Source organism: Monomorium pharaonis, chromosome 1 (genome assembly GCF_013373865.1).
Source record: "Monomorium pharaonis isolate MP-MQ-018 chromosome 1, ASM1337386v2, whole genome shotgun sequence".
In the NCBI taxonomy this organism is placed as follows: Eukaryota; Metazoa; Arthropoda; class Insecta; order Hymenoptera; family Formicidae; genus Monomorium; species Monomorium pharaonis.
In genome coordinates, this window is record NC_050467.1 from 12,756,176 (window position 1) to 12,780,009 (window position 23,834).

Sequence of the window (23,834 nt, forward strand, 5' to 3'; positions counted from 1 at the left end):
TAATTTAAGGCTGTTAAATTTGTAAAATTCTTTATATGAATAAGGTTCTTTAGATTTAAGGTTATTTTTTTTAACTTCCATTAATCTGTTTTGATATAACAACTTATTTTTTATATAAATATATATGTTTCTAACAAAATATTGTGACCTTTTTAAACAAAACCAATTTTTTTACATTAATTTTTGTGGTGGGCATATTACCCTCTCTATTTCTTTTTGGCCCATTATAGTAGTATCGTTACATTTTTATAAATAATATATAATATAATAAATATTTTATAACTTTAAATTGAAAATCTAATGAGCAACACTTTGATGAATATAATTGTACAATTTCAACTCAAAACATTGACTATAATTATTAATGAAGTTATTAAATAAAATATTAATAGGTGGCCATATTATCATCTTCTCCTCTATTATAATTTCGACTCACATAAAACAACAAACTTATGTATTTGTAAAGTATTTTGAGATTTTACGAGAAAAAAAGCAAGAAAATATTTCGATTATACATGGTTTTTCCATCTTTTGACCGTCATATTAAATCCATGTTGAATATTTGAAAAATTGCAACGAGATTTGAAAGAGCAGATAATCTATTCCATGATTTATCCTTATTGCAATGGTCCTGCAAAACATTTTCGCATCTAAAATATGGAATTTTTGGAAAAAATGTCGAAAAATATTGCTCTTTTTTGGAAAAATGGGCCATAATTTTTTTTACTCGCTTTGTAGGTCAATTCTGATGCCGGCATTCAAGAGAGGAAGTTTCAAATTATTGAAAACTCTGTGTCGAGTTTCTTTACTACGACGTCTATGTAACGACGTGTCTTTTCTTTCATAAAGATAGGGAACTTAGAGCTTTTTTTATCTTTAATTACATTATTAATTACGACAGATTTTCATTGATTGATTTAGAATAGATTTAAAATAGATACCAACAAAATTACAAGAATCTGATTGATTTCTCTTTCGTAATCCATTACTTCTCTGAATAAAAAAAAAAAAAAAAAGAATTTCAAGAAGTGATATCATTGTCTATCGTTCTCTCGTTTCCTGTTAGGAAAGTATATTTTATCGTTGGAATATGAAAAAATATCTACGGAGACATCGTGTTTAATAGTTGGAATTTATCGTAATTAATAATGTATTAACGATAGAAGAAACTCTAAGTTCTCTATCGTATAATTATGAACAAAAACGTTTTATTATTAACCATACTGATGATAGTTGACATTAACATTGATCTCCAAATATATTCATCGTCTCTTATCTTTTTTTTCATATAATGGTAAATTAACGAATCGTCTATCACGATTGATTCTGTATACATTCTCTTTTCGTAAGTATCTTATTAGAAAATTACAAAATGCACGAAATATTTATCCACAATATAACACTTTTCGTAAGACAATAGAAAAGTACTCATGCCTGATCTAACGACTTTGTGATAAATTATGCGATGCGATTTCTACCGTAATTATACTTGGAGATCAATGTTAATGTTAACTATCATCAGTATGGTTAACAACAAAGCGTTTTTTTTTCGTAATTATATGATAGAAAACTTAGAATTTCTTCTATCGTTAATACAAAAAGATATGGTACGCCGTTTTACTTTTAAAAAATACTAGACGAGTAAGTCCCAGATACGCACAGTAACAAACGGACACAGACCAAACGGACACAGTAACAAATGCGCACAGACCAAATGTGCACAGTCGCAAACCCATGTGGTGCAGAGAATGCTTTGCACGCACGCGCGCGCACACTCACACATATACACACACGAAGGGGGATGCAAGGGGGGGCTTCGCCCCCCCTCCCGCACCCACCCCGTCGGTAGGGGTGCTCTGTGAATTCGCAACCCATGTGGTAAGTCTGTTGGTTACTGTGTCCGTTTGGTCTGTGCGCATTTGGTCCGTGCGCATTTGGTTCGTGCGCATTTGGTCCGTGCGCATTTGATCCGTGCGCATTTGGTCTGTGCGCATTTGGTCTGTGCGCATTTGTTACTGTGTCCGTTTATTACTGTGCGCATCTGGGACGCTCCATATTAAGACACCACAGACATGTGCTTTGCGGTCACTATTTAACTTTTATTTTTTACTTTTTAAAAATAAATTGTAACAATGATTGTATAGATAACTATCTATGCAAATTTGACAGATGTTAAAATTCAATCACAATGACAGTTACTCTCACAACACGAAGTACCCTGCAAAACCAAGTGTGTAATATAAATGTGTAAGTGTGTAAAATTACACACTTATGTATATGTGTAAAGTTATCATTTATGCGTGTAATTCAGTTTTTTGTGTAACAATAACACACTATGCTGCGTAAAGATAATAAATTTACATATTTGTCCGTATAGCAGTACACGTTTCCATATTTAAATGTGAAAACGTGTACCCCCAAATAATTTAAATGTGTAAAAATACATGCAAAATATAACTTTACACAATTTAAATCAAATAACATACAAAGTGGATGAAAAATGTTCCATTCAGTATAAAAATTTAAAAAATTGCCTTAAGAAAAATATGCTTCAGTTTAATGAATTAACTTTATAACCTCATATCATAGTTTCGTATCCCAGCGCAAATTTGAATTTTTGAAGACCACAGGACAATACTGTATAATGTATACTGCTTGGAGTCATAAATATATTTTAATTTTTTTAACTTTAATCATGCATTTTATATTAAAAAAAACATTTTTTATAATTTTTTAGCAAAATAAAAAAGATTGATTTTGTCTTGATTTTTTTCTTTTTCTTAAACTATCGTTTATTTTTCAACTTTTATTTGTCAAAATAATTACACTTTTTAAACAATAACCAAAATCTATTTTATTGCGATTATAGATCTTTTATCTTTTTAAAACTATTCTATTTTTTCAAATTTATTAAAAACTGATGAAAATACGACAGTTAAAGAAAATTATTTTTGCGATTTTTTCAAACTTTATTTTGTTTAAATTAATTTTTAACGTATTTAATATAAAACCATTTGTTTAATGTAAAAAAGGCGCCAAGTATGTGTGCTTTTTTAAGAAAAAATTACATAAAGAGCGACCGCAAAAATCGCCTATTTTATAGATATCGAATTTTGATATTTTAAATTTTGATGATTTTGAAGATTGATTTGGTGGTAAATGATTGTATATCATTAAACATTCATCCTCTAAATGATTTGAATTGAGCATACCTTTTATTGTTGAGATATGAAGGGTTAAAGTTGATATTATTCACGAATAAAGGTTATTTGTGACGTATACGCCACACACACACACATTTTATACACGTTCAACATAAGATACTTTAAGTTTAATAAAAAAAATCACAGAATATTACTTTTGTTAACAATTTTTCATAGCTCAATAACAATTATGTAATCTGTAAAATATCTTGGTGAAAAAGCTACCACTACTAAAACTATTAGAAGAATCATAGTAAATACCGCAGCATTTCAGAAATTGGTGGTACCTATATTTGAAATATTGTTGTAAGGTTATCGGATTTATAAAATATAAGGCAAGATAAAACCGCGTTAACATAAGATAACGTTAATAAAATACTTCCGTATATATATGTACTCGTTCAGAGACCGCAGAGATAGGTATCCGACATCAGTTAGAAAACATTTTCCTGAAAATCGCAAGTTGACCCGTAGGAAAAAATTATGGAAAAATTACTGCACAAAAAATTGTAACTTTTTGTGCATAAATTTCTGCAGTTTTTACAGATTTTTGTACAAAGTTTTCGCCTTTAGAATTTTTTTGCAGAATATTTTGCAGAATTTTATGTAATATTTTCTGAAGTTTTGTGCCTGCAGAAAAAATTACATAAAATTCTGCAAAATTTTCTGCAGAAAAATTCTGAAGGCGAAAACTTTGTACAAAAATCTGTAAAAACTGCAGAAATTCATGCGCAAAAATATGCAATTTTTTGTTAATTTTTGCATAATTTTTTCCTATGGGGACCTCTAAATGACATTCACAATTTTGACTTAAACGATTTAAAGTCTTCTAGCAGATAAACAAATCTTATTTGAAACATTGTTTTATATGAGAAATAACCTCGAGATTTTTTGTGTTGAACGGATAAAATGGCATACTCTTCATTGGTGTATAGTGACCAATTTAACCCCTCATATCTCAGTAATAAAAGGTATGCTCAATCTGAAATTTTCAGAGGATTGATATTCCATGATGTACAATTATTTACTGCCAAATCGACTCAAACTTTGATGTCCATGAAACGGGCGATTTTAGATCTGTTTTTGCGGTCGCTCTTAAAATAATATTTTATTTACTTTTTCTATAAAAATAATGATAAGTATCAAAATAGTTTGCGTCAATTATAAGAATAAATATTTATACAAATTAAAACATCTACTTTATTATTATTTTTTAGCCTTTATTACTATTCATAATTTAATCTTATAATAATTCTCTTAAGTTTATCTTGAAAAGTAAAATACTATATCATCATTTTTGCTACAGAGCATTTAAAGATGAACTTAAAACAATCTTAAATATAAGATCAGATTATAAATACAAACTTTTTAATATTAACATATTAGTTGCCGTGCGCCCATACAAGATGAAATGAAGAAGATAATAATATAAAGTAGATAAGTAAATATTTTATTACAAATAAATATTTTATTATAACGTATATTTTTCCGAAAAACTTGGTGTTGCTAAACCCTTTCAATAAATAAGTTAATTGCTATTACATTAATCTCTCTCTCTCTCTTTCTCTCTCTCTCTCTCTCTCCCTCTCTCTCTTACGTGCGTGTGTATTCAGTTTATTAGTGTCAAGTTTTTGAAAAAAATATTTTATGTAATAAAATATTTATTTGTAATAAAATATTTATTTATTTGTTTTATATTATTATCTTCTTTATTTCATCCTTGTATGGGCGCAGAGCAGCCAATATTTTAATATTAAAAGATTTGTATTTATAATCTCAGCTTATATTTAAGATTGCCTAAAGTTCATCTTCAAATGCTGCAGTAAAAGAAATGATAATATAGTATTTTAAAAAATAAACTTAAAACAATTATTATAAGATCAAATTATAAATAGTAATAAAGGCTAAAGAATAGTAATAATATTAATAAAGTAGATATTTTAGTTCATATAAATATCCATTTTTACAATTGACGCCAAATATTTTGATATCTATTTGTTTAAAATAATTTTTTCAAATCTCTACATTTAGTTGGATTTTCTTTTATTCTTATTTGATCACGAAAAAGATCTTTTACACTTTTGACATCTGTTTTTACACTATTAAAAAATAAACGCAAACTGCAATTACAGATATTTTTGCAATCTCATGCTGTTGCACTGAAGAAGACTCGAATTGTCAGTCGAAACGTTTGCGTACTTGATGTACATAATTTTGTTTGCGTTTAACATCAGCTTAAAAAAATTTCTTGTACACTTATATCCAGTGTTGACTCTTATTGGCAATCTTTTCTTCAATGTATTATTTAAATTTAAACTTTTATTAATTATTTTCAATTTATTAACATTTTTTTATAAACTGATAAGATAAACCTATAACTCAATATGTTATTAATTTTATTGGCACATTACATTTATTGGTTTTATTACGTACTTATATTACACGAGAGATAACCATTTTCTTATTTTCTTCCGTAAAAAATAATAAATTAATCAATGAGTAATTGCTTAAATCATATAACAGCTAAATCTCAACAATTTTGATATAACAGAAATGGCAGCGCGAAGGAAACTTGCACATCAAGGTTGCGTTCCGAAATTTACTACCAGTACTGAAAATCTATAGTTCATGTCACGTGTACTATAGATTTTCAGTACTGGCAGTAAATTTCGAAATGCAGCCCAAATAGCCGTATAAGGTTGCAGAAGCTTAAAATGTCGAAAAAGTTGCGCGTGAACGGACAAGAAGGGAGTCATGTTCCGCTCCTTGACCCTCCCGGATGACTGTTGAATACTGACAAAAATAGCAGCGTGGCAGCGCTTATAACATCTATGAATACAACGAAGCGAAGAAGAGCCGACAAACTCGACGCGACATTACATTTTTCGATACAAAGAACGAGGAATTATCGTGCGTTTAGCGAGAAAACGAGAATTCCAGTCTTGGATCTAAACATTTCATCAGAGATATTTTTATAGATATGCAAAATAGATGCTTAAATTTATTCAGAATAAAAAATACACATTAGTTGAAATTTTTTCGTCAAAAAATACAACTGGTTTTATTTTAGACATCTATTTGTATTAATAAGTAATAAGCATTTAAAAATAGTTTCTGAAATAGAAATGGTTTTTTATATATATAATAGTATGTATTTTTAAATATTATTTATATATTTGTGTATTAAACTCTTATTTTTTATTACCTATTTTTTTTACTATAATATTTTATAATTTAAATTTTTATTATTATATTTCAACTGAAACTTTTACTTTCTTATACATGATTTATTAATAACCCTAATATGTATTCAAATGTAACTTATATCTTAATTTTAATATTGTTATTTACATTAAAATAAAAAATGAAATAAAAGAATATAGACCGAACATGTGAAAACACAACTGATATAGAATATGCGTTAATCGGTCAAAACCAGATATTTTACTTGTGTGAGTTTATATACCTTTCAAAGTTTCACTGAAATATGCCAAATAGAATTTTCAGTCTTTAAAGCACAGCTATAAGACAAACACTTTAGTAACATTAGTAACATCACGTATTAAATTGATAATCAATTGACAATATTAAGTTGATAATCAATTTAATTATCATTAAAAATTTATTATTATAAAGTATGTCAGAACGGACCAATAAACGAGCTATGTAATTATATCATATAATTGTTTATGAATTTATTAAATGACAAAAATTAAAACAATGATCTCAAAAAAACTAAATGACTGTGGCAAGAAATTCAAATTAATGCATATTATAATGTTTCGAAACATTTATAATATTATAAGTCCTTATCAATCGTGATAAAATACTTAATTAAACCAATATAGAAACAGAAGAACATTAAAATATAAAGTATTAAACGCTAGATAAAACAGTGATCAATAGAAAAAAAATTTGTCACATCCTCCTAATCAGCAAAATGATGTTTAAAACATATTTAAAAAATGTTTCAAAAACATTTTTAAAAATATTTGAAAAAACGTTTAAGTAATGGGATAAGTCCCCTTATTCTCATGAAAAAAACGTGACGGTCGGAGAAATAAAATATAGTTATATGTTATAGTATATACATCGCCCGAAAAGGACGTTCTTTAAAATATGCTGGTTATTAAGAAGAATAATACCATATGCATCGGAAATCGAATTGGCTAAGACCCAACGAGCACACAAAATTTTTTGAACGGTTTTTAAATATTTATTTTTAATCATTTTTACATTATTAGCGTTTATTGTACAAATAATATTTATTTAATATTTATTAAACATTTGTTTTATATTAACTACTTATTTTAAATAATGAATTAAAAAAATATTTATAAAACGTTTATTTAACGTTTATTTGATATTTGTAGATTATTAATTTATCATTAAAAATAATGATTTAAAAAAATTATTTCAGTAATATTTATTTAATATTTATGTAATATTTATTTTACATTAAAAAATTGTTTAAAACAATATTTTAAAAAATATTGATTTAATATTGATTTAATGTTTATGTTACAATAATTAATTATTTAAAATAATGATTTAGGACAAACATTAATATAATATTTAATTGATGTTTTTATAATATTAACTTAACATTTTAATAAATCGTTTATAATAATATTTACATAACACTTATTTAATGTTTATGTAATAATTATTTCACATTATAAAGTTTAAAATATTATTTAAAAAAATATTGGACTCTTGGTTAAGAAGCTTCACTAAATATGCAGCGTAAATCAAGTGTAAAGGAAAAGAATCGATATAATGAGGGTGTTAAAAGCGTATAAATAAAAGAGACACAAGTTGAAATATAGAGACACAAATCGAAATATAAAGAAAGTAGAGATTAAGACAATGTATATTTCACTTATCGAAGCAATATGGCATATTAACAATATTCAAAAATTATAAGAAATGACATCTATCCTTTAGTTTTTCACGAACAGAGCAAAAATAGGTCTTTTTATAAGTTATTCTACATACAGCTATTTTGCATATGTAAAAATCAATAAAAGACTGTAAAATTTTATGTTTAATTATAAAGATATAAGTAACTATACATATTTCCTTCAATAGATGTTATCCTTCTGACAACATCTATTGAAATGATCTATTGAAATATCTATAACAAATATGTATCCATAAACATGGGTTTATTTCGACACAGGAATTTTGGACACAGTAATTTTGTACACAGGAAAAATAAATTCTGGACAAATTACAATTTGGACACAATAAAAATGTACATCGTGCAATTGGACACGTAAAATATGTACACCGAAAAGTTGTACACCGCAAAGTTGTACACCACAAAGTTTTGCGTGGAAAGTTGCAAACCCATGTGGTGCAGAGAATGGTTTGCGTACATACACACACACGCACACGCACACGCACGCACGCACGCACACAGATAGAGTGTCACGAACATTTATACATGTAGATATATGTGTATATATACATATGCGAGCAAGTTGACAAGTGCAAACGCATGTAGTAAACATTAAAATAGCAATTTTCAAAATTTTTTATCTCCGAAACTAGACATAGAAAGGTCGCACAAAGTGTAATTTCTAATTAGGGCTATAAGTACTACAATATATAAAAAATTCAAGGAAATTGACCGAGCTTTTTTCCATATAAATTGTGTGGGGTCCTTTCTTGTGAAAGAACGAAAGTGCAATGTGTTATGGAAAATGTTCTTTGCCCTAAATTTATCGAAATTGTATTAGAAGAAATGCGAAATTGACCTTTTCTTATTTTGATTGATGCAAGTAATAAAAGAAATAAACTTCTTTCCGCTCCGTTCGTTATTTCCCCAAAGAAAAGGGACTGCAACACAAAATCACAGATTTTTATAAAGATGCCGATGAAACCTCTGAAGCAGTAACAAAAAGAATAAAATTATCCATTGAAAAAAATATTTTAGATATAAAAAATGTAGTGGCATATGGAGCCGATGATGCTTCTGTGAACTATGGAAAAAATACTTTTGTATATTAAATTTTTAAGTCAAGCTTAAATAATAATTAAATTAAAGGAAATTGCCATATTTTGCATAATGCAGTTCGGGATGCAATAAAAGCTTTATCATATGATGTGAAAAATTTAGTTGCAAAAGTTTATGCAAAATTTAGCAATAACGTTAAAAATGTAGAAGAATTAAAATTATGTTTTAATTTCGTAGAAATGAAATACGAAAAAGTAATAAGATATTCTCAAATAAGATGGTTATCATTATTTCAAACTGTTGCCCGACTGCTTTCTTCCTGGCCTCCGATAAAAGTGTATTTTAAAAAATTAAGTAAAGAGCATTGTCGTAAAGTAGTTTGGAATTTTGTCAATGAAAATGAACACAAAATTGAGTGCAACTTGAAATATGTTTCATATCCAGAATTATATTTATATTTCGTTCATCATTATATGAAGTTAATGACAAAATTATTGCTGTCAACGGGAAAAATTATTTAACATGCATTCAATTAAATGAAATAATATCTCTAAAACAAAAATTAGAAACGAGAATAAAAGATAAGTTTTCTGAATCTACTGTACATTCTGCACTAAAATATATAATAAAAAAAGATGAATTTATTAATAAAATTACAAAATTTTACAAAAGAACATTAAATTATCTTGAAAAGTGGTATAATTATGATAAATGTATTTATTAAAAAATGGAAATTTTTATTTTAAAAAGTAATAATTTTAATTATGATAATGTTCTAGACGTAGCAACTTTCTTTAATACAATTATTAACAAAGATAAATTATATAATAAAATACACGTTATAAAAAAATTATTATTTTCTGTAAACGACAACATTGATACATTAGATAAAAAATGGAAAAAAATTTATGTTAGTGATGAAAAAGATAATTTGAGTGAATTATTAAAATAGTGCAATGTATTTTATCGATACTGATCGATACTGATTGATACTGATAAATAATAGTTATGTAGAAAGAATTTTTTCTATAATGAATAATGTATAGAGCGATCGAACAAAATCGTTTAAAAGTAGAATCGGTAAAAGGAATCAGTAAAAGGAATCGGAAATTTGTACAAAAATGAATTATAAAATGACTTGCAGAGAATTCGACAAATATATTGTAGCGCTTTTCATGCCGTGCACTCACGCTAGCTCTGCACTCACACGCGCACTCCCGAATACTCGCCCGCGCACGAAAAACGTGTTATTTTGGCAACATGTTACGTTCAGGAATGTGATTTATTAAAAGCACACGTAAAGCGGTAGCACTCGGCTTGACAGCTCCAAAAACCAAAAACCAAAACAAACGAGAAACAACTTCAAATCGAAGCGACAACCGTCAGCTGGCGTCGGCAATCAATATATTGATTTTTTTTGGAATAAGTCTCGCGTTCACACACGCGAGACCGCACGTAACACTTCCCTTCCTCTTTAAAATTGTCGTCCCGACAATTGAGGGGCTCTTCCTGAAGAAAACTCAGCCCGCAGTTTCAGGTTTCCTGATGCCTCCTGCTCTTCCCCAGCTGGCGCCAAGCCCAGGTAGCAAGCCCACGTCATTTTGACGTCCCAAAATGGTCATATCTGGTCATATGTCGTCAAAATAACCATTTTTTTATATGACCTAAAATTGATGTCATGATGACGTCAATTCGAAGTCATATTTCAGTCATGATCTGACGATTATTTTCCCAGACAGCACACATCCAAAATCGGGACATAAAGACGTCATTAAGACGTATTTTAGACACGGTCTAAAGCGGTGTCTATACAATGAGATTTAAGGCGTAAGGCATAAGCATATTATAATAAGCATATTATATTTAACTTTAAGAGAACTTCTTTAAGAAAACATTTAGATATCTTGGAAATAATTTTAAAATGTTCAAATTAACCATTTGAATGCTTCAAAGTCTTAATGCTAAATGGATCGCAATTTCCATCAAATTATAAAGATTATGGAAAAAGTTAAATTTAACAATGAAATTAATAAGTAAATAAGTTAATGCTATTTATTTTTAATGTTTTGCAAAATTTAATTGCTTTTATAAAAAATAATATAATTGCGACAGTTTATAACATATAGGTATATGTAGACAATAACAAGTACCCATATCGATGATTCAAACTGACGTAGCAGATAGAGTACAAGGTTTGTAATCCTAAGGTCCCGGGTTCAAAACCTACCAGCGACAAGTAAGAGTAAAATAAAATAATATAATTTAAATTTAATTAATTAATAAAAATTTGTCTCAAATTTAGTATGTACTGTTGATAAGAATAATTAAAAAAAAAATGAAATTTTTATTTTATTTTTTTATTTTTAGTTGCAGCTTAAAGATATCCGATTTAAGAAATTTTTTAGATATTAGTTTCATGATATCTTTCTGTTCTCAAAAAACGACGCATTGGTTAACATTCACACATTATATGTTATCTTTTAGAAGTCTCTTTATGTTATCATTTTCAGAAACAGGATATCTTTTAGAGATCTTTTTGACAACATATTGTTCACGTCATTCTATGACGTCAAAATACGGTACATTTCATGACGTCAGGAATTTGTGACATTCGACCGTCATTTTAACGTCATAAGGGCGTCATTTCGTGACGTCAAAAATAGTCAGTATATGACCATTTTGGGACGTCAAAATGACGTGAGTTTGCTATCTGGGGGGTTTCCGAGCTGCATCTAACCTAAACTTCCTTAAACTTCTGAATATCCCGTCATCCTCTTTCAGGAAGTGGAAAGCCTTCTGAATGGCCACTTCCATTCTGCAGAGTTTCTCGCTGAGGTCTTCTTGAAGCTGGAATAGTACGCGTTTCTTTTCCTCTTGAAGAGTCATGTGCTCTTCTCTCTTGCTCTTTGGACAAGGGGGGGGATAGGCTACGTAGACCCCTTCAGTCCCAAAAGGACTCCCAAGTCCCCGTCTTGGCATTTGCCCTTCATCTCAAGGAAAAACCACGCTCAAAAATTGTGAGCGAGACGGATTTCAATTAGAAATTTAATCGGCTTTTATCCGAGATGACCTAATTTTCATATGTTTCCTAGCTCTTGCACGAATTTTCTTCAAATTTTCTTTTAAACTATCTATGTACTCGTTCACAGTCCTAAACTCAGTATTCGGAGGACTTCCTATTGATAAATCTAGCGGAAGTTTAAGATCCTTACCTAAATAAAGCTCCGCCGGAGAAATATATTTGGCAAAATAATTGATAATCGTACGATGTTGACGCTCAACTTGACCATCGGATTGAGGATGTAAAGCCGTGGTCCTCGTTTTCCTAATCCCAAGAAGAACCATCAACTCCTTTAATAACTTTGACTCAAAATTTCTTCCTTGATCCATATGAACCTCCTGAGGAACCCCATGACGAGATACGATCTCATTAACAAAAACTTTAGCTATTGTTTTAGCTCTCATGTTTTTAAGAGAAAAAGCCTCTACCCATTTTGTAAAACAGTCTATCACAACCAAAAGAAATCTATTACCAGAAGAAGATTTAGGAAGTGGACCCAGAATGTCCATCTGTAATCTCTCAAAAGGTGAACCCACATTGTAAACTTGTAAGGGGGATTTCCCTTTATTTGAAAAACCTTTTTTTGAAATGCAAAATTTACAAGTTCTATACCAGTCTTCAACATCTTGTTTGCAAGTAGCTTAATAAAAACGCCTGCGCATCTTTTCCAAAGTCTTACTCACTCCAAAATGTCCATCAGAAGCAGCATCATGAACCTCCTTAAGAATCTCCTTAATTCGTTTACGTGGGACAATTAATTGAAATATTCTTAACTTCAAATTAGGTGCAACCCATCTTTTATATAACACTTCATCTTTAAGGACTAAGGCTTCCCAACAAGATCAATAAAGCTGAGCTGAAATGTCCCCTGGCGCTAACTCCGTTCGAGAAGGACGTACTCCTATTTTTTTGCACTGTAAGATCAAAGAAATACTAGAATCCTCCATTTGATCTCTACATCAATCCTTAAGAGTTTCCTTTGTTAAAATAATTCTAGCGACAGTATTTAACGTTTCTTCAGCAAATTTTTTCTCAACCTTTTCACAATAAACATAGCCCTCAGTTTCACGTTCTTGTCTCGAGAGACCATCAGCATTTTTATGTACCACCCCCCTGCGATGCACTATGTCGAAATTGTATTCTTGAAGTTTCTCAAGCCAACGAGCTAAGTCCCTCAAGGTCTCTGAGGGATTAGCTCGTTGGCTTGAGAAACTTCAAGAATACTATTAACAACATCAACCACCTAAGGGAAATATGATCCGTTCGGATAATAAATTTTCGCCCCAACAAATAATGATGAAAAGTTTTTAAAGAGTCGACTATAGCCAAAAGTTCATTCATATTTGTCAAATAGATCTCAGACGGTTGTTGATTGTAATGGTTCATGTTCCGAGTGGCGTGGAACTTGTTCTGGTGTTCCTCAGGGATCTGTTCTCGGTCCCCTACTGTTTTCCCTATACATAAATGACATTAGTGGATGGCTTGCTCACTCGCAACACGTTGTGTTTGCCGATGACACGCAGATCTACATGCAATGTGCTCCTTGCAATCTCTCTCAGGGTTTATTCAGGATCAGAGAGGATGTTTTGGCTGTCTCGAGATTCGCAGCTGCTAACTTCCTGACACTAAACATAGCTAAGTCCAAGATTTTAATTTTTGGTAGTTCCGCGCACATCCGTTCTGTGAATTTTTCATCTCTACCTGAAATAATTATTGACGATACTGTGCTTCCGTACGTCAGTGATGCAAAAAACTTAGGTGTTCATTTTTCCGCGGATCTTTCATGGCGCCTACACGTGCGTCACATTTCACGCAAAGTCTGGGCCACCCTATATAAATTGAAGTACAACCGCAATGCGCTTTCAGTTGATATAAAAGTTAAATTAGTCACCACACTTATATTTCAGCATTTGGACTATTGTTCTCTCGTCTACCATAATCTCACTGATGAACTTAACACTAAGTTACAAAGACTTATTAACAGTAGTATTCGGTTCATTTTCAACTTGCGTCGTGATGAACATATCACTCCGTATCGTCACCGATTAAATTGGCTATCTGTTCGTAATCGCAGGTTGTACTTTTTAGGTATTAAAACCTTCAAGATCTTGAATCTATCTGGCCCATCTTATCTGTTGGAATTGTTTGTCAAATTTGATGAGTTAACCAGACGCTCCTCCAGATTTCCGATCCCGACTTTCCATATTCCTTTGCACTCCACTTCAGCGTTTAGAAATTCTTTCGCTCTTTCTGCCGTGTATTTTTGGCATTCATTGCCACTATCAATAACTTAAGTGTCTTCTCTTCTTACTTTCAAGAAATTGTTGCACTCGCATCTCCTGGAGAGTGAGCGTGAAGTGTAGTGTCATTTAGGCACTACAGAATGTATGTGGTCCGCTCCGCATATTAAATCTCTTATAGCATCATACTGTACTGTAAGTTTGGAGGGCATGCTCTGTTACGCTCCGTTGTTGCTCTGTTATAAGTTTTCATATGTAATATTTTTATATGTGTTTTGTATGTATTAGCCTTGTTATTTCTGTACGATCACTTCAAATTTTAAATAAGTTGCATTTTCAAATTATAAATTTCGTTTCTTAGATTATCACTGAGCGATTGTATTATAATATAAGTTTGTACAAAGTTTTCAATTTTTCATCGATCAGCGAGGTCATACCTTTTTTTAGTCAATCTAATAGCAATACATTAATCTACTTATTTTCCTAAGATTATTTGATTGCCACTCTATGTTTATGAGTGCAAACTCAATTCTACTGATTTATTAGTTGTGCAAGTCAAGTATGTATTCTTACTTTGCCCTAAAGCTTTGCTAGAGCTTAATAAACACATCAATCAATCAATCAATCAATCAATCAAAAAAATCTCTCTCTCTTTCCCTCTTAAGTACTACGTAGTACACAAATACAATAAATATTACCATGTTTAACAACATCTTTAGTTTGTACTATTCTACATTCATTATGTGTAATTTGAATAAAATTTTAACAATTATCATTTCTTTATATTTTTAGTGTTAAACACGATCGAAGAATAAAATTATCAAAAATTATCACTAAAACTGCGATAAATAATCAGCACGATACTTTTTCTTTGAGTGTCGTATCGTGTTTAATGTTAAAAGTGTTAAAAAATAGTAATCTTGTTAAAAAAATTTTATATGACATGTAATGAAACTCAAATAATATTGATTGGAACTGTTGTTAAAAATGACGTTTATCATGTTTCTATAAATACTTTAGAGGGAAAGATATTCTGCTAAATTCGCGAAATACATCTTTTTTTATCTTTGTCTTTTTAATATAAAAATTGTAGCAACGTTCTGCTTTATTTTTATAAAAAAACTCTAGAGGAATTGTAGAGGTGTTAATGAAATTATTTTCTTGATATTAAGTAAGTCACATTTCAAAGCAATACAAAAAATATAAAAATTTTTACAGTTTGTTCTATTGTTACGTTTGAATTTCTGTGTAAAATTTTGAATTCTGAATTCTTTTATTGATTATTGAATTTTTTATTTACTCTTGATTTGTATATAAAATTGAACTTTGTACTTTTTTTTGTAAATCCCACATAAAAGTAGCATTACGAGTTAAATTAAATTTCTTATTAAAATGTAAAATTATATTAAAATGTAAAAAAATATCGCTGCAAAAATTAACTTAAATTCACTTATTCGTTAAAAAGTTATTTATTATTACACAAAAATTATCACACACACACGCACACATGCACACACACACACACACATGTTGTATAAGTGATTATAAGAATAAGTTTTCATTTTCGTTCTTTTATAGTTAGTTTCAAAACATTCACGGTCACAATTTTTTGTTAATTAATAAAAAAAGAATCAGGAGCATACAGTTTTGAATTTTGATAACTTTTAGCTATAGTATTGCAGAATCAAAAACATTCTCAATAAAAGTTGAATCAACTTCACAAATAAAATTTTTGGATTTGTGAAGTTGACTCAAACTACTATAGCTAAAAATTATCAAAATTAAAAACTGTATGCTCCTGATTATTTTTTCATTAATTAACAAAAAATTGTGACCGTGAATGTTTTGAAACTATAAAAAAAAAGATGAAAAGTTATTCTGATGACCTATACAACGTGTGTGTGTGCGTGCGTGCGTGCGTGCGTGCGTGCGTGCGTGTGTGTGGGTGTGTTTATATAACTTACCCAGCTAGCAAAATGACGCTAACTTTGCGCAAAGTTTGTCGCAAACTCGAGCAAACCTTTGCAGCAAAATTACAAGGTGTCGCGTACTCGCGTAAAAAACACGGTCGGGCTCGCGCTGCGCGTTCACTTGGTGCGAACCACTACCGTGTCTGTTAATTGGAAATTTGCAAACACATGTGAACTTTACATTGTTTGCAATGTAAATGGGTTAGCGCGCATTTTTTGCATGGCTTGTGCTAGACAGAGCATACGCTTGTGGCCATTTCGGACGTGGCCATTTCGGATGTGGTCGTTTCAAACATGGGCAAATTAAACTCTGTACAATATTTCCCTTAGCCATTCCGAACGTGGCCACGTTCGAACGTGCCCATTTCGAACGTGATCAAATTCACGCGTGGCCATTTCGGACGTAGCCACTTCGAACGCTCCTTCCACAGATTGTCCAAATTGCGGAAGAGACTACAGAAAATCTTTTGCGGTAAAAATAAAAAGAAAAATATTTGAATGTATGTACAACAAATTTAAACAAAAAATAAAATTTATAAATAAGCATTTCTTATTCATTACAATACTATTTAAATATAAGTTTTTTTTAAATTGCTCCACTCTTTGCAAATGCTCCGCTTTCCTCCTTAAAGTCTTCTTGTAACTTTTTACGCATTTGTAATAAAAAATAGTACGTGTAGTTCGGTTATTGCCTACAAGTGCGGGTATATACACTCGCCTCCGTCTTGTTACACAATGTACTAATTCAACTTCAAAAAATCAGCTGCTAATCGAATAAACAATTGTATCTTTTTTTTTTAACCGATTATTTTCCGTATTGCCTTTGAAAAGAAGTTAGAAAGGAAACAAATCGTACTTTTTTAAATTCATAATAATAATTCAATATAATCCGATCTTTTAAGTTACGTGTAACACATAATTGCATACTTTGCATTTCAGCTCGTTATCGAACTGTAAAATAAGAGACGTGTCCAATTGAGATAGGAAGATATGAGAGCGAGAGATTCCATCGTATATACCCCAGTATCTCTTGGACCCGACACTGATGATGAAGAAACGTTGGTCAACGAGGAAGTCTACAAAAATGGTGATTATTGAAAAATTTCTCTATAAAAACTTTGTATATATTATGTACGAAATTTTCAATATCTACAATCTATTCGTTTAACAAAACATATGTATAGTTGATATAACAGTAATGTAACTTGTTATGTTATTCAGGATAAAAAAGTTATTTTTTAAAAGTAATTTTTTAACTAGTTAATGTTACTTGTTACCATATTAAAAAAGTAACTAGTTACCGTCACTTAAAAAATAACGATTTATTAATCCTTCCGTTATTTTTTTAATGCTAAAACGAGATTAAATAAAAATTTTGTTTATAAAATATTTTTTAATTTAAAATATTAATTGAAGCAATTTATTTTTAACTTGCAAAATCCAAAAATGAAAGAAACAAAATTGTATAATGTGTTGTGAGCGTTTGCTCGTTTTGGGAATTCTTTCCCGTCGGTAGTTGGGATTCGTCCTGCCTGAAGGGTTAGGACCCAAAGGGTGAAGGTTTGGCTCGGTGTATGAGAGAAAAGAAGAAGCTTCTTGCTTGCTTGTTCGTTGTCTTTATTTCCTTTTCTTGCGCTTACAATCAGCTGTGTTGATGTCACGTAACACTCGCGATAATGTTTACGGTATGCGACGATGCTTGGTCGCTGTTGTGATACTCTCCGCTCGGTCACGGCGTGGTCGCGTTTATATATTATGATCTCTGGCGCAATTTCGGGGGCCAGTGACCGGGCGTTGGTAGCTTCCGCGAGGCTAAGCGTTTCGACATCGGAACGCGGTAGCCTTGCGGTTTGATTTTGTAGCGTAGGGCCTATTTGAGTGAGTCCCAGATGCGCACAGTAATAAACGGACACAGCAAGCTGAGTGAAACGGACACAGTGCGAAACGGACACAGACCAAATGCGCACAGAGCGAAACGGACACAGACTAAATGCGCACAGAGCGAAACGGACACAGACCAAATACGCACACTGCACATGCGCACGGACCAAATGCATACACGGAAAGTCGCAAACCCATGTGATGCAGTAAATGCTTTGCACGCACACACACACACACACACACACACGGGGGGGTGCAAAGGGGGCCTTCGGCCCCCCTCCCGCACCCACCCCGTCCAAGTCGCTAACCTATGTGGACTTTACTCTGCTTGCAATGTACATGGATTGCATTTGATCCGTGCGCACGTGCAATGTGCGCATGTTCAGTGTGCGCATTTGGTCCGTGTGCATTTGGTCCGTGCGCATTTGGTCTGTGTCCGTTTCGTACTGTGTCCGTTTCGCTCTGTGCGCATTTGGTCTGTGTCCGTTTGTTACTGTGTCCGTTTGTTACTGTGTCCGTTTATTACTGTGTCCGTTTGGTCTGTGTCCGTTTGTTACTGTGTCCGTTTCACTCAGCCTGCTGTGTCCGTTTATTACTGTGCGCATCTGTAACGCTCCCGCCTATTTCTAGGGCGATACGAACTGCTTCCGATTGCGCTGTTGTAATCTCACGGAAGTTAATTGGGACTTCCGTGAGCGCGGCGGATTCTTGTGCGTCTTTCGAAAGAGGTGCTTCTTGCAACGTCTTTCGAAAGATGCGTGTCGCAATTTTAATAGATATAGTTGTAATCGGCTTACAACAAACGCTTAAAATGTACTCTCTAAATTTTATAGAGTGAAAATACTGCCATTACAGTTTTTCGAGTGATTTTCCACTCCAGTAATAGTTAAAATTTATTATAATAAAGTAAATTTTAACTCAGGAATTGGAAAATTACTTGAAAAATTGTTGTACACTATTTTTAGTCTATGAAATTTAAAGAGTAAATTATAAAATTTTGATTAAAGGAGGAAAAAAATGCGTCGATTTTGGTCCTCAAAGGTAAATAAGAGAAATACTACTTTATGCAGATTTTAACTTTCTAAATATAATAAAATTATTTAAATTAAAAATTCGTAGAGCTTAGAAAACATTTTAAAAATTAAACAATATGATGGATTTATGAAAATTTAGATGTATATAAAAAATTATCGATTTGGAGAGCACAATCTAATGGGGAGGTCCCATTTGCCTACAATCCCGATTGCCTACAGCTTTATTTGCACATAAATTTAGCTGAGCTGCTCGATTGCCTCCATTCCCGATTGCCTACAATCCCGATTGAATACAGTTTCGTTTGCACACACGAAAATAATTAAGGTACAAGAGTAGGATTGCACACATGACATTATTGTATATATGCACATTGCACACATTACATTATTATGCTCATACACATTGCACACATGATATTATTTTGCTCATACACATTGCACACATGACATTATTTCACATATGCACATTGCACATATGATATTAATACGTTCATACACACATTTGCAAACATGACATTATTGGGCACAAACACATTGCACACATGACATTATTGCACACATAAGTTAAAGAAACAATATTAGCACATTGCACACATGATATTAAAACGTCCATACACATTGCACACATGATATTAATACGCTCATGCACATTGCACACGTGTACATTGCACACATAATATTAATACGCTCATACACATTGCACACATGACATTATTACGCACATACACATTGCATTCATGACAATATTGCGCACACGCATATTGCACACATGATATCATTGCGCTTATACACTCTATAAATAAGAGGAAGGGAGTGAATCCCAGATGCGCACAGTGTAAAACGGACATCACCAATAAAATTCTATTTATGCTAACATTAGCTAAAACAGTAATCTGATTGAAACGACGTCTACGCTTGTACTGTACCACATGGGTTTGCGACTTTCTAGGCACCCTTACCGACGGGATGGGTGCGGGAGGGGGGCAAAGCACCCCTTTGCATCCCGCGCGCACGCGCGTGTGTGTGTGTGTGTGCGTGTGTGGCTACAGTGAAGAGGTGTCCACGTTTTGCACTGTTCCACATGAGTTTGCGACTCTCCATGCAAAGATCTTGAGTTCGAAAATTTTTTAGCATTAACAGTTTTTGAGTAATCAATAAGAAAACCATCAGAAAAAATTCCAAATTTTTTCTTGCCTTTAAAAAGGTTTATGGACTTTCATAAAATTTTTCCAGTGATTCCATCATAAAGTTCTTCTAGATAATTTAATTCTCTTCAATTTGACCTTTTTTGAGCCCTGTACGATGATTTTTCGCTGAGTTATCGTCATTCAAAGCAAAAAAGTCATTTGACTTTTGTAATCCATAACTCGGGAAATAATGATCGTACCGAAAATGAAAGGAGGGTTTTAAAAACTACAAAGTATTCTTTACAAGTTTTAGTTATTGGTTTTTGTTAAAAAAATTTTTTTTTACTACGAGAAAGTTAATTGAAAAAGAGGTAAAAAATTGCGTAATTAGGGATATTCGCTTAACTTGGCATAATTTTGCAAATAATGGATAGACTAAGGATATTGGCTGCAACTTTTTAACCTCAAAGTATCCCAAAGAAACCTTAAAAATTTCAGAACGCTGTGATTTTTTTTCATTCTGCTCGGAATAATTGAATTTGTCGTTTTTGCTAAAAATCAATTTAAGGATAACTTTTTCACTTTTTATTCATTTTTTATGTTGAAAATGTTTTTTTAGCAATAATCCATATTTTTTTTTTATAAAAAAATGTTAATTATTGTAAAAAAAATTTTTTATTTATTTATTTTTAATCCTATTCACAATGCTCCACATTCGTAAAAAGAAATTTGTTTGATTTTTTTGACCGCTGTAACTGCTTTAATTTTAAACAATTAAAAAATTAATTGCAAAAGTTGATATACAGTAGAAGCTCCGTATAGCCATGGTCTCGGAGGTTTGTGTCGTGGCATTGAATGAAATTGTGGCACTGCAAAGTAACCCCTCTATCGACAGAGTGGGAAAGAGTGGCGTACACGACGTGAGCAGGCTGCGCGGCGCTGATGCGCGGTAGTGCGCATAGTGGGGGAATAGATTTCCCCTTCGATGAGACAATGAAGAAGGCATTAAGAGGAAATGCAATAAATCGGAAAGTGGCAATGCGGAGCTTCTACTGTACCTCCAATGGATCGCTGTATTTTATCTTGAATTTTTACTGAATTCTTCAGAGTCCAAATCGTTTCCACAAGCTTTCATTAAAACAAAAACAGTTTTTTTAAACTAATCCAAAACTCCTTTCGGGATATTCGAATTCTTCTTTGATGTTAGAAAAAAATTTTTTTCTTCGATATGCCGCGGCGATATTTATCTGCAACTGATGTTACTCGCGTTGTTACTCTTCTTCAAAAGGGTAATAATCAAGTTCAAGTTGCAGCTACTACAGGAGTGAGCCAATCGGTTGTTAGTCGTGCTTATACGCGATTTAACGAGACCCAAAGCTACGAGCGATGTCCGGGTCAAGGTAGGTGACGGATCACTACCGAGCGCGATGACCTGGCTATCGTTCGATGGGTTCATCGAGAACCTACTGTGCATGCACATACGATTGCTCATCAATTTTTAAATCGTCGACAACGTCCTCCCCAACAACACATTTCAGTCTCAACGGTTTGAAGTCGCTTTCGAGAGCAAGGACTACATGCTCGATGCCCAAACCACGTGCCTATGCTTACAGCTAGACATCGTCGAGCCCGATTAGCCTACGCGCATTACTATCGGTATTGAGGTCGTAGACAGTGGGCCACTGTATTATTTACAGATGAATCCCGATTTTGTCTTCATGGCAATAACAGACGCTCTCTCATTTGGCGCCGCCGTGGGGAACGTGATCGTGATAATTTTACGCGGCCAGTCACGGCTTTTAATGGCGGTTCAGTAATGCTATGGGCAGGCGTATCCATGAATAGCAGAACTCCTTTGGTAATCATTCCTGGAACATTGACTGCCGAAACGTACGTCACTGAAATCCTGGAACCACACGTCCTGCTCATGCGTAGACGTGTGGTTCCAGGGGTAATCGTTTCATCCTCATGCAGAATAATGCTCGTCCTCATACCGCAAAGCGTATGAGAAATTTTCTTGACGCCAACAACGTGGTAACTCTCAACAACCCACCTATGAGTCCCGACTTGAACCCCATTGAGCATGTTTATGACATGCTCGGGCATCGATTGCGATAAGACTAACCGCGATTACAAAATCTTCTTCAATTGTTCCAAGCGCTTTTGCAAACTTGGCGAGGAATTCCGCAACGAGACATCCAACGGTGCATAAATATGCGAGACCGCTTAGAATCGGTGATTAGCAATAGAGGCGGCAATACGCGATTTTAAATTGTGATCTGCAGCATACACACACACACATATACAATTTAAGGGTATTTAATGAGTTTGAAGTCGTTTAAATATTGCGGAAGTGACAAGTCGTAGGGTCTCATTATCTTAAAACACACACACACGCACGCACGCACGCACACACATACAATAGCGTAAATCCACCGTGCAACCTCCACATGGTACGCTTTGGATAACGCTAATGCTGGTGGTAAAAAAAAACAGTGCCGGCAAAAAATCGAGTGAGTCCCAGATGCGCACAGTAATAAACGGACACAGCAAGCTGAGTGAAACGGACACAGTAACAAACGGACACAGACCAAACGGTCACAGTAACAAACGGACACAGTGCGAAACGGACACAGTAACAAACGGACACAGACCAAATGCGCACAGAGCGAAACGGACACAGTGCGAAACGGACACAGACCAAATGCGCACAGAGCGAAACGGACACAGTGCGAAACGGACACAGACCGAATGCGTACACTGCACATGCGCACAGACCAAATGCATACACGGAAAGTCGCAAACCCATGTGATGCAGTGAATGCTTTGCACGCGCGCACACACACACACACACACACACACACACACACACACACACACACACACACACACACACGGGGGGGGGGTGCAAGGAGGGCCTTCGGCCTCTCTCCCGCACCCACCCCGTCCAAGTCGCTAACTTATGTGGACTTTACTCTGCTTGCAATGTACATGGATTGCATTTGGTCCGTGCGCACGTGCAGTGTGCGCATGTGCAGTGTGCGCATTTGGTCCGTGTGCATTTGGTCCGTGCGCATTTGGTCTGTGTCCGTTTCGCTCTGTGCGCATTTGGTCTGTGTCCGTTTGTTACTGTGTCCGTTTCGCACTGTGTCCGTTTCGCTCTGTGCGCATTTGGTCTGTGTCCGTTTGTTACTGTGTCCGTTTATTACTGTGTCCGTTTGTTACTGTGTCCGTTTCACTCAGCCTGCTGTGTCCGTTTATTACTGTGCGCATCTGGGACGCTCCCAAAAAATCAAACGAATTTTTTTGGCGATTGTAGAGCATTGTAGATATGGTAAACAAAAATTGAAGAAAAA

The 23,834-nt window shown here is 33.0% G+C and overlaps 1 protein-coding gene across 7 annotated transcripts in view; it reads left to right on the forward strand.

Annotated features, from left to right (window-relative positions):
* The window catches only part of LOC105832507 (protein TANC2), a 208,645-nt gene that overhangs the window by 2,404 nt on the left and 182,407 nt on the right, over positions 1-23,834 (forward strand). For 6 of the 7 annotated variants that reach the window (XM_036295464.1, XM_036295457.1, XM_036295463.1 and 3 more), the window contains one exon: positions 17,376-17,523. In XM_036295464.1, coding sequence (XP_036151357.1) covers positions 17,427-17,523 — 97 coding nt within the window. In that variant the 5' untranslated portion in view covers positions 17,376-17,426. Of the gene's footprint in view, positions 1-17,375; positions 17,524-23,834 lie in introns of those variants that run through there. The other variant, XM_036295460.1, reaches the window with a different exon arrangement.